Raw genomic sequence first — 18,673 nt, forward strand, 5'->3', positions numbered from 1 at the left:
AAGTACTAAGTTGTTTTTCACATGTGCTCGGCCATTGCTAGGTTGAGATCTCATTGATGGCTTATTTATGTTGGTTTCCTACATGTTCACGAGTTTTGACTCACGTACAAGGTACCGGCTAAGCCTACCAGTGTCGAAATGAGTGTCTCGCTTTTAGGGAATAAAAACATCTCTGGAGACAAGCGACGCTGCGCTGTGTATCACCAATCTAAATCCAACCATACTAAAAACTGAACTAGACGGAGCGTGATTTACCGTTACAGGCTCATGCAGAGGCTACGCCTATCAATTAGGGCAATAGACAGTATGAAGAAAAGAAACACAAATTTTGATTTATGTTCATATCAACTAAATAAAAATAGTGGAGTATTGTACAAATTGCAGAATTTACTCCACATACCAACCAAGACACTGACAACAGATTTTGGACTCGGACATTGCTAAAAATTTGACGACAAACTTGTGTAACGTAAATTTTCCTGTATGAAGCAGAAATACGAAGTAAAATAAACCTTTAAATCACCAAATAATAAACCTTAAAAAGCCAGACCAAAACACTGGCTCAAAGGGGACTCAATCATAGATACGACGACTTCCAAAATTCAGTCGGATTGGTTGGGGTTTTTGGGAGGGGAGGGGGGTATGGCATGACAACACGGGAACTACAACAGCCAAAGTACCGAGTTTAACCAAACTTGAAGCCACCGGCTGGGATGTTGGGTTGAGCGGCACCAAAGTTGAAGGCCTGAGGCTGGTTGTTGATAGTCCCGCCATCTTGAAGGTTTTGCTCCTCGTCTTCTTCCGCCCAGTATTTTTCCAGGACTTTGACGGCTTTCTCATAAATTTCATTATTATCATGAGACTGTAGATTCTCTATTTTGTCTAATCCGTCACATTCATCAATCATGTGAGCGTAGAGATTCACTCCGCCATTCAAGCCCGCATCTTTGTCGACCTCTCCAACTTTGAGTATGTTCTCGAGCCCCTCGAGGCAAACAGTAACAATCCGGGGGTCAGGGCATATCAGAAGATCACACAGTGGCTTTATGCAACCCTGACCCACCATGAATCTGCAAAAAAACGTTGAAATTGTCGAGCAATAAGAAAATGTACATAAATGAATATCGAACGGCAGAATAATGTGTTTTAAGGCAAGTGCATAGCTGCCAACAAGCTTCGTTTATCCTAGGTCTCCATGATACGGAGTATGTTTTAATAAAAGCTCAAAGCTGCCTCAAAACCTGAATTTGCTAGCCGAGCAGGCTAAAACATTTAGCTTAATGAAAAAGTAATCGCAATAGCAGTTTTCTTTAAGTGGGTAATGGACAAAGCTCGGAAAGTATACAAATGAAGCCTAGATGCCAAGGTAGACCAACAGAGATTAAGCCGAACAAGGCAGGAAAAATACCGGATCTGCTCAGGGGACCCCCCAGAGGTGGCATTCGAGATGGCCCACGCAGCTTCCTTCTTAATGTCAAACTCTGCATCCTGAAGTAGTTGCACGAGGGGGTTGACAAGACCAGCCTCAATAACAGCCTGCAAACGTATATATTAATATTACGTACTGTATATATTAATATTAATATTAATAATAACAACAGCCTGGAGTAGTTGCACAAGGGGGTTGACAAGACCAGCCTCAATAACAGCCTGTAGGTGTTTTGGCTAGTGTTTCAATGAACTTTGGCCTTAAGCATGCCCGAGACTTGCTTTTTTAAACTAAGATATAGCACAAGGCCGTCTCCCAACAGACTTGTGACACAAAAGGAGTTGAAAACCATAGGTATTCATAATTCATCACTTGACAGAGGCCTTTCAATAAAATAAAACAGATATAGAACACTGTCCAGGTCATCCCAAAAAAATCCACAAACACCTATTCACAAAAGCTCTAAGCTTAGTACCTTTTCATGTTTAAAATCCTGTCAAACAAGTTTGTTTAGGACAAGCGACGCACACACTTTCCAAAAAGGAAAAAAAATCAATGCCACGCACTTGAGCATAATACTCCCACCATCTGAAATGGTTATTATCATTTTTCTTTGAGTCAATTAACAATTACTCCCTTCTACATACTAATTTTCTAAAATAACTCCCTTTAATAATTTTTTTTAAATTACTCCCTTAAGATGCACTTTTATCAAAAATTGCTTCAGAACTCCAAATTAGGCGACTTATTCTGTCTGTTTTCGAACTTATTATCCATTGTTATACCTTTCAAAGTATAAATTGGCTAAGCCACAAACGTAATAAGTTCATAAACAGACGGAATAAGTGAGTTAAGTTGGAGTTTGAAGCAATTTTTGACAAAAATGCATATTAAGGGAGTAATTTTTAAAAAAAAAATTATAAAAGGGAGTTATTTTAGAAAACTGATATGTAAAAGGGAGTAATTTCTAATTTACTCTTTTTCTTTTTAGTCAAACTTAATTGATACTTGTAAACCTTTTACTCTCAGCTAGTGATGCGAATTACAATGCGGAAGCGATATTTGATGAATTAGACCTATAATTCATCAATGACGAACGAACTCAAGACCTATTGAGATCGAACAAATTTATATTCAAGACGCGTTGAATAAAAACAAAGGTTGATCAAGAATCATAAGAAAATCACTACTTGCTTGCTTAGCAAATCAACCTTTGTTTTTATTCAACGCGTCTTGAATATAAACTTGTTCGATCTCAATAGGTCTTGAGTTCGTTCGTCATTGATGAATTATAGGTCTAATTCATCAAATATCGCTTCCGCGTTGTAATTCGTATCAGCTAGCCCACCTATCACCCATGAACATGAAATTGCGGAGACAGATTTTAAGGAAAGGCACCTATGCTGGAGGAGAGAAGGTGGCGAAGAAAATATCACATGTGGGGACTGCTGTGTGTGTACAGTGGAGGGGAGTGGGGATCTCAGGTGAGGGAAGGGAATAAGAGTTTTGGAAAGGAGTGTACAGTGGAGAAGATTGCGCTGCTGCGGGTACTTGCAGGAGGAGCACATGTTTGGGAGACTGGAGAGATGGGGGGAAAGCTGGGTGAGGAATAGTGAAAGTGGTGAAAAGGAAGGGAGAAACCTAGAAGAGGGAGGTGCGAACAAGTTGAATACAATATGCCCTGACCTACAACCTCTCCTCTTCTACAACTTTGTGCCATTTCAAATGATAGGAATCAAACAAGGAAAGAGTATTATATATGACCAGTTGACCACAAGGAGATTACATTAATTAGAAGCTAAACAGTTACGATCAAACTCTAAAATCTCAGAAGAAAAAACATTAGAACACAAAAGTACATACAGAAAAATGAACTAGTACCTGAATTTGGGCCTTGTTCCCCGCAGTGATATTGGATATTGTCCAGCATGCTTCCTTTTTTATGCTCTTCTTATGATTTTGAGTGAGAAGTTGGAGAAGGCAAGGAAGCACATTGTTGTCCAATACAAACTGAAATAGTACAGAGAACGTGTAAGACATGATAAAAAAAATTTAATGACAAAAAAATCACTGTCAAAACAGTAACACTGTTCCCCCTTCTCCCCCCACAAGTCCACAACCCATCGCCCAAAGAGTAACTGCCAATGGTTGCTTCAGTTTGGCAAGCCACTGAACGTAAACTCTGAATCTTATTTCCAACCCATTTCAATAACTTCTTAGTTTAATCCAAATTCCAAAGCCCAAATGGTGCTTCACTCAAGCATGTATACTCCAAAATAATGAAACAAGCATGGTACTCTGAAATTCAGCACAACTAATAAGAGGTACAAATACTACGTATAAAAGGTAATAAATCGTAGACATATTCAGATCAGCACCTGAGTTTGGGAATCATCTCCAGTGACAATATTTCCCACCGTTCGGAGAGCAGGAATGAGAACCGTAGGTGATGGATGGCTAGTTCAAAACGAATTAGATAAAAGTCAGTGCCCACAACAAAGAATGTGATATACACAACTAATCCTCGTATCCAAATCGACACTAACTCAACAAGAGAGAAAATGACAACTATGTTTTGTGCATGGAAAGAGTAACAAGTACAAGAACATACACTAGCAGTGAAATGAGCCGTGGGCACACTCCAGCTTCAATAACGGCCTGAATTTTGTCATTAGGGCCATCTGACAGATACGACAGGGCCCAGCATGCATCTGTTAAGACTTCATCATCATTAAGATGGATAAGGTGTCGAAGCACTGGCAATGCTGGTTTAACCTGCGAGAAAACAAGTAGCATATACTAAGACCTATAGTGTTTGATGAATAATTTTCAATGTTAATTGTCACAGCAAGAAGAACCTGTTCAAATGGCGCTGGTGGCTTGCCACGACAAAAGTTAGACAGAGTCCAAGTAGCATTTCTTAGCATTGAAAGTTTTGAGTTTTCATTCATCTGAGACAACAATGGAAGCAATGCACCGTGGCTCAGTACAAGATCCCTACAGTTCGGAGAGTCGCCAGCAACATTACCCAAAGCCCACACTGCCTGCACAATGAAAGAGTAATCAGGTCTATAAATTATGCATACACTCTCCAGGTCATGCATATATGGAAGCTAAGCAGTAGCCTACATAAGATATGCAAAAAATAAATATGCACACGACAAGAGAGTAATTAGCCACAACAGGACAACAGATTATAATAAACCAAGAAATTTAAACTGCTCCAAAAAAAAAGTAAATAGAATATGCAAGTTATAAATGAAGAGAGAACGAGTATAAAGTATACACATTGGTCCAAAATACAAGGCCACCATAGACAAAAAGGCACATGATACAAAAACTACCAAATATCTGGAAATTTGACTAGTGCCATTGAGATTTGAAATACATTAAAAAAAAAAAAAAGTGAGAGAAAAATGAGTTACCTGCTCCCTGACATCATCACTGGCAGATGCAAGAAGCTGAACAAACTTTGGGACAGCACCATGGTCAATCACCACCCTCGTGTGCTCCGAAGTCCCAGATGCCACATTGGTCAAAGCCCATGCAGCCTCAAACTTCAGAGTACAAAGGCAATGAGTTATACACTAGCGATAACAGTTCAAAATAAAAATTTGATCACAAAATTGACAAGATAAGAGCTGCATACCTGAAGTTGGGGTAGATCATGCCTATCCAGGAACTCTACAAATCTCGGGATGACACCCGCTTTAATAACCTCGTCAATCGGAGGGCAGCGTTCTGGGTATACAAACAATCAAATGTTAGAAATGTGACTACTAATGATAGCAGGTCAGCAATGTGTTGTGTTCATACATACCAATAGATAAGAGCTTTCTAAACTGAGTGGTTGCCTCCAATTGAAGAGCAGGATCAGCAGATGCTACTCCTTGGACCATGATAGGAATACTTTCCAACTGTTAAACAATGGGAAGAGAGAACAATATGAATACACGCAATAAGCTTATCCACTCATGGTTCTACTAATTGTCATACACTCATACCCACAAGGCCACAAGTAGCATCCAAAGAGTCGCGAAATCAAGTAAAATTTGAAAAGTAATTCCACATAAAGCCTAGTATAAGTTCCTGTATTGCTATATAACATGCCTCCCAAAATTAGATCATACCATAATCTAAAGAGTTGATAAATTTCCTTGGATAACAGTTATTGCAACCAACCAATGAAAAAGCTGTCTAGAGCAAATCATATATATCTGGACTTTGAAAGATTGTATGGATTGAGGGAATTAGAGGGAAAGGAAGGGGATGGGGAGTAAGGGATATAAAATCCCTTGTTTAGGTAGCAAATAAGGGTAGAGGGAAACGAAGGGGAGGGATCGAATTTCGCTCCTCCACGGCAAATCAAAATCACTCCACCATGGAAAAGATTTAGCAGAAAATCGTATCCAAACACCCATACTCCATTCCCCTCTCCCTTTCCTTTCCCCCTCCCCGGCATATCCCTCCCATTTTGCTATCCAAACAAACCCTAAGATACTGACCTATTTAAATCGAATGTTCTGCATAAGAACAGTGAAAAGGGATCTCCTCAATCAACCATAAAACTAGAGTACTATAGTAATTGAACTAACAGTATCAATAACGTTCTCTACCACTGACGGACATGGAACTGGGATAAAGTATAAGAAAGCTGGTGATTCTAACAGACACGTGTTGAAAATTACCATTCACTAAAACTATATGCTCAATTGAAGTCGAACCTTATTACATGTTTACCTTCAACATCAAAACATAGTACCAACTACCAAGCAACAGAACATGCATAATCATTTTCATTACCAACACTCTAACCTTCAAGGACAACCAAAACATGATCAACAACAGTAAAGAACTGTTATTAGTGACTGCAAACAAGTCAACTTTCTCACTCCTCACAGCTCTGCACTATAATAGGCAATAATCGTTTCACAATGCTACGTTGTTCTACTAGCCAAAGGGGGTAAGAACTCCAAAACCTTTTTCCCAACATCATCCTATTTACACACTATTTTTAACTTGCATTTCATCACAAAAGGTTAACAGGGAATAGAAGAATGATCATACAGCTTGTTGCGCTAAATCACAAAACATGTTTGATCTTCGCCTCTTCCCCATTCATCATCTAAAGTTAAGTCATTTGATCATCTTCCTTTTCTCTTTTAACCTCAGAACTAAAAATATGTTCATTCCATTGAGGATGGATGCATACACTCATGAAGACTACAAACAGGCTAAACAAACAGTAAATAAGGACCAACCAAGACGGTTAAGCCTCTAAAACCATTATAAAAAAGAACTATTCTCTCATATTTCCTTCCTAGTCTCTAGACAGTGAAACCAACTCAATCCACAAAATCTCAATTGCATCTAACACGTGAACAACCAATCACCATCCCATAGCCAATACCACAATTTTACAAACCAATCGGCCCCTAGCAAAATCGATAACCATACAGAAACCAGATACAACTTCAAGAGCTTAAAGCAACACAAATCAAAGATCCAACAAGATCAATCCCAATTCTCTCACTCTTCTTATTCAATCACACTTAAACTCTAAAACCCATCAAACTTAACGCTCCAAACATCACTCAAACCCCTCAAATTTCAAATAAACTCATCAAAACCCATAAATCTACACATACCAAATAAATCTCAATTAAACTTCAAAACACAGATTAACCCACTAATAAACCAAAAGATCGGAACTTTATAATCACAAAAACACCAAAAAAAACTAAAATTTATCAAAAAAATTGAAAGGTTTATACCTTCTTCTCAATATTTTGAGGAGGATCAGTAAGAAGAGATTGTTGGGTTTGAGATTGAAGCATCATATTCATACCCTCTCTACGTTTCTTAAGAAGATTATCTTCCCTCTTATTCTTCCTGATCTCCACCAAATTATCCTCTCTACGACGACGAGCTTCATCTGCATCAACCCCAATTTTGTAAGACTTCTTGCGGACCTCGGTCCTTGAATTGGGTCGAAGCGACATTAGAGATTCCTTGATGTTTTGGCTATGGCAGAAGGGTTGCACAGAAGATGTTCGATGAAACGCCTGAGAGAAAAGATGGAGTAAGAGAAGAAAGAGAGAATAGGAAAAGGTGGAATTGTCAGAGGTTTGTGACGGAGAAGGAGGTAGTGGGGTTGTGAGATGGGTGGGAAAAGGAGTTTGTGGTAGGGTGGGATTATTTTATTTATATTTGCTTCTTTCTTTTTTCAGAAAATTTTACGTATTTCTATTTGCTTAAAATTACATTATTATTTTTTATTATTATTATTATTATTATTATTATTATTATTATTTATTTAGTTGTTTTTTTAAAGCTTTGTAATCGGTTATAAGGGAAAAAAAAAGTAGAATAATGGTGGGGTCATTTGAAAAGAAAGGCAAATTTGTTATGCATAGAGATGTAAATAATTTGAGCAGACTCGTCAAGTGCTTGAAATCGGCTCGGTTAAAGCTTAGCTCGTGCTCGGTCAAATAAAACTCGAGTTCGAGCAGTGGTTGGTTGGCCAAATACAAGCTGAGCTCGAGTTCGACAAAGTTCGACTCGTATTTATCTCGTTTGGGCTTGTTTATAATTTTTATATTGAATAATAATTTTATTTCAAATTATATGTTATTTAGGCATTTTAACTGTATTATAATATATGATATTTTTTTAGTGTTTTATATCTTTTTTTTTTAAAAATATTTAAATTTTTAAATTAAAAATGTGAGAAAATGAAAATAATTTAATGACGAAACGAACTTGATTCGAACTCTAGCTTCAATTCTTCAGACTCGAGGAGTTTCGAGCCAAGTCCGAGCTCGAGCAAAAAATTTGGAGCTCTACCCAAACTCGAGCTTATATCGACTCGTTTACAGCCCTAGTTGTGCTCAAAATTTTGAGGTTTGTCATTTATTTAGCTGGTTATTTTTAAAATTTTTATATTATATCATCACAAATTCTTATTTAAGACGGATAGTACCGTCTTAAGCAAGACTTGCTCTTATATCATACTTCCTCCTATTTCCTATGTTGTTCCCTTTTCTTTTTTTCCTCAAGAATTAAGACAATCAATTTGGACCATACATTACACATGACCCCACATGTAGTTGATTTTTGACCACACAAACTTGTCCAAAAAGAAAAGAGAGAACAACAATGAAATTAGATGTAAAGGGAAAGGGAACAACATAGGAAATTGGAGGGAGTAGCATTTTATAAAAATATTTATTCTAGGTACTTGTATCAGTTCAAATTGCAAAATAACATCAAACGGTTATTCATCATATTACTTTACATATTTTGCATATAATAATTTTAAAAATAATATGTGCACTTTTTACATGAAAATAAAACCGGTAAATATTATTATTATTATTATTATATAATTATTTTTAAGCGGTAATAATTTTTGTTTTTATATACATAGTTATCAACTTTATAAAACTGTTGATTGTAATAAAAAAAAAATTAGAGAGTTTAACTTATTTGGTTGAAGGGAGAGTCGTTTAAAATTAGACTCGACACTTTGTAATTTTAGTTTTATAATAAGTGTGGAGTATTTGATTTGTAATTCTAAATAGATTTGTAGATAAGCGTGTAGTCTAATCAAATTATAAATAGTATTTGATTTGCTTTTCGAATCAATATTCAAAATTGGATGTCGATAATCTCATACGAAGTATCTAAGATGTCAATGAAGCGCCTAAAAATATGTAGACCTACTTTAGTTAAAATTAACATTTAATACTTTATGAATTTTCTTTTTAATATTAAGATTTACTTTATTTGGATGATCAATATGAATTTGTAGATACGAATATACGATGCGTTGAATTTTATTAAAATGGATCTAACTTTGAACCAAACTCTAGTCATTTGTCTAATTAACACCTTGTTGAACAAACCCTAAACACTAAATTCAATCTGTTACCCCCGCCAAACCTATTTAACATAAGTTCTTATCTAATAGTGTGATGTTTATAATGAGTTTATGACCCCATAAACAACGCAATGAATCCCGACAAGAAAAGCAAGTGGTTAACTTGTTACACACATACAAATATAACCCATGGACATTAAGATGAATTGATAATGGGTTGTCCAAACTTAATAGGTGGTGTTATGTTCGAGTTGTGACATTATATTCGTGTTAAAACTCATTAGGAGGAGAACTTTATCAGGTCAAATTCGAACTAAATTCGATGTATATACAAGAAGAATTAGCCCATGTTAAAACTTTCAATTGAGACCCCGAGTTTAACCTCCTAAACTAGTTCCAAACAGTAAGACTTGATTTTTTTGGACTTGTAGAAGTTGAACTGAACTGAATTTATAGGAGTTGAACTGAATTTAAAAAAAGTGACCTTAAGTCGAAAAGAACAAAGCCTAAATTCAACTAGTCTTACAACTCTTAACTAGAGTTTGATCCAAGGAATTCTAAAAGTCCAAATAAAGTACTTGTAACTTGATATGCAAGGTGGAGATCAAATCACACAAAAACAGCACGATAACGTTAACGTGTATCTCCATCCCTTCAAAACGTGAAAAATTCTTTTGACATAGCATATCTGTATTAGTGTCATAGCGTATAATTGAGTATATATCAACATCGTCATACACCTCAACAAACACCAACTTATCGTATTCGTATGTACTCTACTAATCAAATACAAGTAAATTTCTCGTGAAAGGGTCTTTTATTAAGTTAGTGTGAAGTATAGAATATATTATAGTACAAATTAGAAAAATAAATACTTCCTCTATCTCAGTCAATAGTTTACAATTATTTTATTTTCCTCTCACAAAATAAAGTAAAATGTAAACTATTCATTGAGACAGAAGGAGTATAAAATAACATGAAAATTGCTTGTAATGTGAGAAATTGTCTCATATAACATTTGGCGTTTATATTATCCTATATAATATCTCATTTTTGCCTCGATTACTCCCCAAATTATTTTATTTTCTAAAATTTAATATGAAAAAATTTCAAACAAATATTATCCATGATTGATTGGTAGCTCATCAAAATTAAACTGCTCTCTTTTTCTATTCTAGTATCATTAACCACATTTTAAATATTCTCCATATATATGACAAATACGATAACATTATTCACGTGTAGTTGTTCAAGAGGTAATAACATATCAACTTCCTCTCACATATCTAGTTTAAACTATTATTCCTACTTTAATTCACCTATTACTTGCATTGTTACCAAAATAAAATTTGTGATGCTAAATGGAATACGGAAGGAAACGATAAATGAAGTAGATATAAATTGGCTGCAAATTTCTCTTAAGACAGTGTCAATTCAATTTAAGACGAGAAAAATATCATAACTTTATATTATAACAAAGAGTTACTCCCTCCGTTCCCTAGTATAAATCGTTTTAGGAAAAATTAGAATTTTCATTATATAAGTCGTTTTACATTTCTCCATGTATTAAATTTTGTTTTTATTTTCTAGAGTACTACGAAGTAAAAATTAGAAAAAATATGTAATTTAAGCCATTTTATTGGTGTAAAATATTTGTTTTCCAAAGAGCATTAACACACCTAATTAATAATCCAACATTTTTCATTACTTTCTTAATTCTTAGGGAACGGAAGGTGACTAACTAAAATCATTTTTTTAACAACAAACTCATAGAATAGAGTCATAGGTAACTTTTTACCCGGAGTACATTTTTTTTAAAGAATTTATAGAGAGTGCGTTTTTAAGCAATGAGGACTCTTTCCATTTCCTAAAAGAAATGGAGGGTCCATTTCTTTTGAATGGACAAGATTTCATTTGGGGACGATCCAACGATTCGAGTTTTATCACGATAAATAAAAGTAAAAGGTAGTAAAGAGTAGAATGCAATATAATATTACATTGTGAGAGAGAAATGGACTCTCCATTTCTTAAAAGAAATGGAGAAGATCCATACTCCATTTTAAGTATTGTGAGACGGATACCGGACCGTTTGAAACGAGAATTTGTTATAAATTGATTGGCCAATAATTTCTGGTGGAGAACATAACCGGGCTGACCCTACAACCAATTACTCAATTAATTTCTCCCCCAAATTGATTCAAATTTCCGTAAATTACTGACAAAATCTCCAAACCCTCCCAGGAAAAAAAAAAAATCTCACACCTTCTACAAAATATCCTGTCAATTACTCCATACATAGGAGTAAGAGTAAGAGTGTAAGAGGGTTTGATGGCGTTGGAGTGGTGGGGTACAGTCAGGTGGGTGGGCCACCGATTCTCATACCTATCTCGAACCACCTGGTCCGGATTCGGATTCGGGTCGGGATTCGGATACCTAAGACAGTTGCGGTGGGACCCATACAGTTTCAACGGCGTTGTTGACGAGTTCTTGTGGTCCCTCATAACGGCGTTTGAGTCTGTCGCTTTGGTCTCTATGCTTTGCTGCTTCTTCCTCTTCTGCGGCTGTAACTTCTGATACCAATATCTACTCTTTCCGTCTTAATCATTTGTTTACCCTTTATGTTCACCGCGAGGATCATTTTAATGAAAGGTAAACAAATAATTGGGACGGAGTGGTGGTTTAATTTTATGTAATTGGTTTTTTGTTAGTGGGATTTTGTCTCTCTAATTATGAAGTTGAATCGTTGATTGTATTTTGTGAATCAATTTGGTGGATAATCAATGGTGGTTTGTACCCTCTCCGTCCCAATAATTTGTTTACCTTACTTTTTACAAAGAATAAAAAAAAGGTAAATAAATGATTGACGGGGTGAGTAGTTACTTATTATTAAATCTGGATTCCTTGTGTTAAGAAAGACAAGACAAAATGCGATCAACTTCCTAGTTGTGTTCATCATGTCGAAGATGTGCTTCATCTCCTTCTGATTTAATTTGTGGATCTTTGTTGTCTACTAGACTACTACTCAGTACTAGTTGGTGCATTGCGGCCGATACCTAATTTCTGTACACAATTGTTTGAATGTTAAGCAGCGGCGTAGACTCGTAGCTAGGCTCACATGTTCATCAATGTGTTGTTTACCAAATTATTATTATAGGCAAACTAGTTTACAAGTAGTTGTTGTGGTAAGTAGGTTTCACCTTGTTTGCATTAGGTCTTCCTTAAGACGGAAATGCTACATCCTGAATATGAGGAACTTGAAAGCAGCGTCACTATTTGGTGTGGTAGGATCGGAAACTAGTAGGTGTACATCGACATATGGTAATTTGTAGCATAACTTGTAGCGCCAACAGGTCTGCACCAACAAACAAAGGTGTTACACATAACATTTCGGTTGCTTAATGAGACTTAACAAAGTTACAATAACAAAAAGCCTAACCATGATGGTCTATACTTGAGCACTTGCTACAACTAGTTTTATTTTAGTACAGAGTATGTTGTTATGATGACCGATATATTTAAATCATGTTAGCAATGTCAATTATCTGTTTGTTAAAGTAAAACAAAAAGCCCATCCATGATTTTTTCTCGGAAGGATGTCATATAGGCAGTGGCGGAGCCAAGATTTCAACTACGACGGCCCTGCTAGTCCCCCATAGACCCATCACTGAATATGGGCAGGCCAAGTGTGAATGTAGGCTCTTTTGCACCCGTACCACCAAGCAAATCTCATATTTATACCCGTCCTACAAGCTACGACGGATTAATGTTTCGAGAACCATGTGTTTTGTGATGGGGTTGAGGACCTGAGGTTGAGCTCTAGATCCATACACACATTTGTTCACTCTTCTTATACCATAATTTTTCCAAAAAAATTTAGTAAAGGCAGAAAGTAAAGAAAGTTGATTTTTCAGATTCATTATTTTTACAAAAGGCCGATTTGCATATTACTACCCATTATAATTAAGATTTTTCAAAATACTACATATTATACCGTTTTTATCAAAGTACTACCTACATAGTTACAACTCTTCCCAAATTGATACCTTATAACCTAAATTGGGTCTTAATTAACCATTATAAGATAATTTTCATTAATTTCTCCTCTATTAATTCAATTCTAAATAATCTACCCATTATACCCTTATTAATAATCCTACCTCCTCCTTCTATCCTTTCTTTTTTCATCATGTTCATCTACCCACCACCACTATCAACATCCACCGCCTCTAACACCCAACACTATCCCACTCCATGTCACCATCCTCACATCACAATATCACATACCACCATTCCCATCTGCCTCCTACCATTGCTGCCATAACCAATCACCTCAGATCTAGAATTTTCTTTTGTGTGGGAGTTGGGTGTGATGCGCAGTGGTGGTGGTTTTAACAGGGTGGTTTTGGGATAAATTAAAAGTGGGATTTTGATGGCTCTAAGGTGATGGATACGGTGTAGGGTGTGATTGGATTAGGGTAGATTGAGGGTGATAACGAAGGCATGGTTAAGTCGTGGAGGTGTTGGCGGTGAACTTCGAAATTGTGGGCCTAAGGTGATGTTGGTGTGTTATGGTGGTGGCTGATTTTTTGTGGTGGTAGTAGAGGTGTGGAAGATGGTGGTGAATTTAAGTGGGTAAAGATGGGCAAAATGGGTATACGTATACCACATTAATTTCTAACTTTTTGATGATTTTAACCTCAATTATGACCTCATTTAGCTTATTAGGTAACAACTAGTTTTTGTACCCGTGGGCTAATTTTCGTACTTAATTACATTTTATATTGTTTTGGTGCGTTTTAAAATACTTAGTTAAACATAATTGTACTTTTGTATTATATTTTTAATTTACGTACCCTAAACTTAAGAACCAATAAAATATTTTAAAACTTAATTTTTTAATAAAAAATAAAACCTCAACATTAAAATTTCATCATTTACTTTTATGTTTTATTATTGTTAATTAATTTACTCTTGAAATGAAAAGGCAAAATTTAATGTTTGTTATACTCACACATTTATGTTTAATGTTCCAAATTCCTGTCACTCTTTTTTTAAAAAAAAAAAAAAAAAAGAAGGTGATGATGTGGCTTGCTAAATCTCTTTTAAAAAAGAGAATGGTGTAGCTAAAAAAATAAAAGAATGAATATTTAATTCTATTCCTCATTGCATAACAACTTTTGTTAGAAGAGAAATATAAGATAATGTAAACATGTAGTAACTAAATCAATGGATAATAACGATATTTTATTACTTAATTTTACATATAACTTAACGACTTAATTACTCACCTAATATACCCATTATAATCTTAATTTTGTACCAACTTTACTCGTAAGTTTGTTTTTCTAATTATTTGTGTCATTTGCTAAATATGTGACTCCTTACAGTAATAGGGAGTGTTATACATATTGTCGTCTCAACTTTTTTGTTTATGGAATTAAAAAAGCGGCCGATAAAAGTTAAAATTTTGTACATATACATTATTAAATTTATAGTATCTAGACTTGACTCCTTATTATGTTTACCACAAGCGAGTGTCTCACGTTAATAAAATAAGGAGAGAGTGGTAGTGTTACTATCTCAAACTCTTTTATCTTTTACGCGTTTATTTCACAACTTAACTATTAGTTTTATAGGTCGACATTTCTATACAATAAACATGATTTATAGCGAAAGACCTAAATAATATATTTTAACTATTAGCATGGAGCTAAGGGGGTGTGACTTATGCGAATAAAAATTCTTGAATCAATACGAATTCGATAAATATAACGATGAAATATACTGTAATTATATATCTCCTGTTTTTTATGGACTTTTATGTGAGTCATTTTAACAATTATGCCGACGAATACCAAGAAAATTGGATACATATTTTGAAAATATCAAACTTATAATAGGATGGGGAAGAGGAAAAGTAAAAGTGGAGTAAAACCTATTAAAACATCTTAAATTGGCATTAATATTATAATAATAATATTATTAATATCAATATTAATATATTTTTTTTTAATTAGATATGAAGTATTATAGCATATTATGAGGCTTTTTAGAGTTGTCACATGGCAATAAAATACTACTTAGAGTACTATTATACTCTGTAAGAACTATTAAGTTTCCTAATTAATGAGAAAAAAATATACATAAATCATTTAGAAAAACATTTATCCAAGAATTATTGTGAATTACATAAGAATATATTTAATGTAAAACAAAAAAATATTTAAAGGTTTAAAAACATTGGAAATCGGAACACGAATTGGAGAATAAATATCGGTTTTTTTACAAATAATTATGCAAAATATTTACTCCGCTTATAACACTATTAAAATGTCAAAATGACATATTTGCATCATACTATCAACACTTTGACTAAGCAATTTGATCAGTAACCTGTTAGACAAAATTAAAATAGAAGAAAAGTGTTACATACAGAACAAAATGTATGAAATAGTGAAAGACAATATAGTACAATTTACAAACATTTGGTAACTAATATTTTAATGATTAGAATATATAATATATAATGTGTGTAGATCCCGCGCAAATGGGCGGTAAATATAGGCCTTTTAATTTTTGGTGTATTAGTTATAGATTTTAGATTTATATCTCGCGAATTTTTATAAAAAAATAACTAATATTAAAATTAATCAAAACAATTGAATAATTCCATGAATTGTGTTTTTTATGAAAATATTTTAACTACATCAAATTTTTTAAAAAAATCTTTTTTTTTGTCACGAAGTTAATAATATGAGATACAGTTTTTATGTATAGATTATTTTAAATGAAAAATTAGTTTAATAAATAAAAATCTAATTTGTTTCCATATATAAGTTTGCGCACTTTGGAAGGAAAACTTTAGAGAAGTTGTATTCTCTTAGTATATTGGAGGATTTATACTTTTAAAATTTGCACCTCATTAATATTTATCTGTTCACTCTATTGTATTTTAATATGAAACAAAAAAATTGAAATGGAAAACTAATATAAAAAATTTTATTTAAGTTGTGAAATTTTTTTAGTGAATGTTTTTTGTCACGAAACTAATAGTAAGCATGTGTCAAGTTAATTTCTACAGTAATAATTATTGCATTACTGAAAATTTAGCAACTTATACTTTATAATTTAATATCAATTTTATTTTATTTTAATGAAAAAATTATAATTATGAATTTATTTAAAAAATTAGAGTTTATTTATAAGAATATATTCATTGAAAAGATAATAATGTAATGAAAGAAATTTTATTTATTATCTTATTTAGTTAAATGCTTTTTGGAGGGAAAACTAAGAGAATTTTTATTCTCTTAGTAGTAGGGGGGATGTAAATTGTCAACCATTTATTTGAGATTCATGCTATCATTCGATATTGAATATACACCAACATAGAAAAAGAAAAGTCGACAAAAATGAAAAAGTCATTCAAACCCAAAAAAATATGTAAAAAAGATTCATACCCATAATACAAATTTCATGCAATGTTATTGATATGTGAGTATATATCATCCTCCTGCAATTTGAAAATACAAAATTAATAAATAAGATTATAATAAATTCAATATATAATAAAGAAAAAAAGTTAGTGCATACTAATTTTTTTGATTAAAATGAAATTATGATTGTTATATATTGGTGAGGGGAAAGCAAAAAGGTCATCATTATATAAAGGTAATAAAGTTAAATAAATAGGTAAATTAATAACCAAAATTATGAGAGGGAGATAAAAGGTTTGTATCAATTTTTTATTTTTTATTTTTTTAATGTGTGTGTTGCGACTTATATATTTTAAAAAAAACAATCTTTGCTTATAAGCATATGTGATATATGATAATCGAAAATGACATTTTTTTATGACATATGGCTTAGTAAGATGTTTAATCTTACATTTTTATAATATTGTATAGAGGTGGCATGAAACTATTTATTTGAAAATTAAAATAGTGCTGCAAAATTAACTCTATCAATTGTATAGCCAATGTCAATACTTTTGTAGTCTTTTTTTTTTTTTTTTCAAAGTATAGTACACAAGTACATGATTGTATTGACAATTCTAGCCTCACAACTTTAACACTATTGTTATATAAACTTGAGAATATAAGGATCAATATTTACATTAACTAAACATAATTGTACTTTTGTATTATATTTTAAATTTACATAGCCTAAACTTAAAAATCAATAAAATATTTTAAAACTCAATTCTTTAATAAAAAATAAAGGGATATTTAACAGAAATACTCCAAACTATGCAGGTGCTTCTCAAATTACTCCGAGCTTTGATTTAACTAACAATACACTCGACTATTACACCCCTCCGCTTTTACTAGAATTGACTCCTTCTTCACCTACAGTTGCAGGTAAACTGAACGTGGGACCCACAACTTCATCTTCTTCACCCAATATTTGTTGGGGTTGGTGTCCTTAACAGTTAGTGCAAGGACTTATAAACCTCTAAAAGGATCAAAGGGCATACTTTTGGTATTATTATCAGTTGATCCACGTTTATCAATAACGGTTGGCTTGCTAGATAAGTTTGACGTTATTGTCATACAGATGGCGGTGATCAACTGATCCCTAAAAGTCACACCTATAGGATACGTTCGAGAGATGTGACGGTATGAAAATACAGTCATGTAGATGCCAAATTTGACTAACCAGTTAGTCCGAGTTATTTGACTAGTAATTAGTCAAAAATGTGATGTTGAGATATTATATTTAATACGGATTAAATATTATGGGCTAAGGCGAATTAACCAGTTAATTCGTAAAATTAAATATAAGCGTTTTATATTTGATTAATGTATATTGAATTTAATTATACAATATCGTCTTTGTCGGACATGTATTAATACTTCAACTAACCCGTGTTATTAGTTGATGTTTTAATAGCCGATAACCGATGACGATTTATAATAAACCGCGTCATATACATTTAGCAATTTTCGAGCCAGTCCACGAGGTAAAATTAAGAGGAAGTGGAAGCCCACTTCCCCATGCATACCCTCGGTCCAAATAACCAAACAAAAGGAGAGACTCCTCTCCTTTTGACCTAGACAATTTCATTTGACAGAAAACTAGGGTTTTGGAGATTATTTTCTCTCTGAAACTGAGATCTCACATCTCGAGAAAAACTCACATCAAATTCTCCCAATATTGCAAGGCAATCGGAGAACACGTTCTAGCACAAGGGCATTTCTCGGACAAATCTTGGGTGCAACAATTAGGAGGGAATCTCGTTTGATTTCTGTTCTTTACGCCGTGCATCAAAGGACCCGGGGTTGATTCTTTATCTTTATCGTTTTATTGTTGTATTTCGTTTATGACCATTTTTCACATGTTAAATTTACGTTATAGTCCTA

At 33.7% G+C, this 18,673-nt stretch overlaps 1 protein-coding gene across 1 annotated transcript; it reads right to left on the reverse strand.

Annotated features, from left to right (window-relative positions):
- Positions 1–307: 307 nt before the first annotated feature.
- LOC141657677 (importin subunit alpha-4-like) lies at positions 308–7,681 on the reverse strand. Its single transcript, XM_074464979.1, has 10 exons — positions 7,204–7,681; positions 5,250–5,346; positions 5,079–5,170; positions 4,855–4,986; positions 4,288–4,473; positions 4,041–4,204; positions 3,808–3,886; positions 3,311–3,439; positions 1,409–1,536; positions 308–1,070 (listed from the first exon to the last, which is right to left on the reverse strand). Exons 1-10 carry the CDS (start codon positions 7,429–7,431, stop codon positions 686–688), a joined length of 1,620 nt encoding a protein of 539 aa, XP_074321080.1. The 5' UTR covers positions 7,432–7,681; the 3' UTR covers positions 308–685.
- Positions 7,682–18,673: the final 10,992 nt, after the last annotated feature.

Source organism: Silene latifolia, chromosome 5 (genome assembly GCF_048544455.1).
Source record: "Silene latifolia isolate original U9 population chromosome 5, ASM4854445v1, whole genome shotgun sequence".
NCBI lineage: Eukaryota > Viridiplantae > Streptophyta > Magnoliopsida > Caryophyllales > Caryophyllaceae > Silene > Silene latifolia.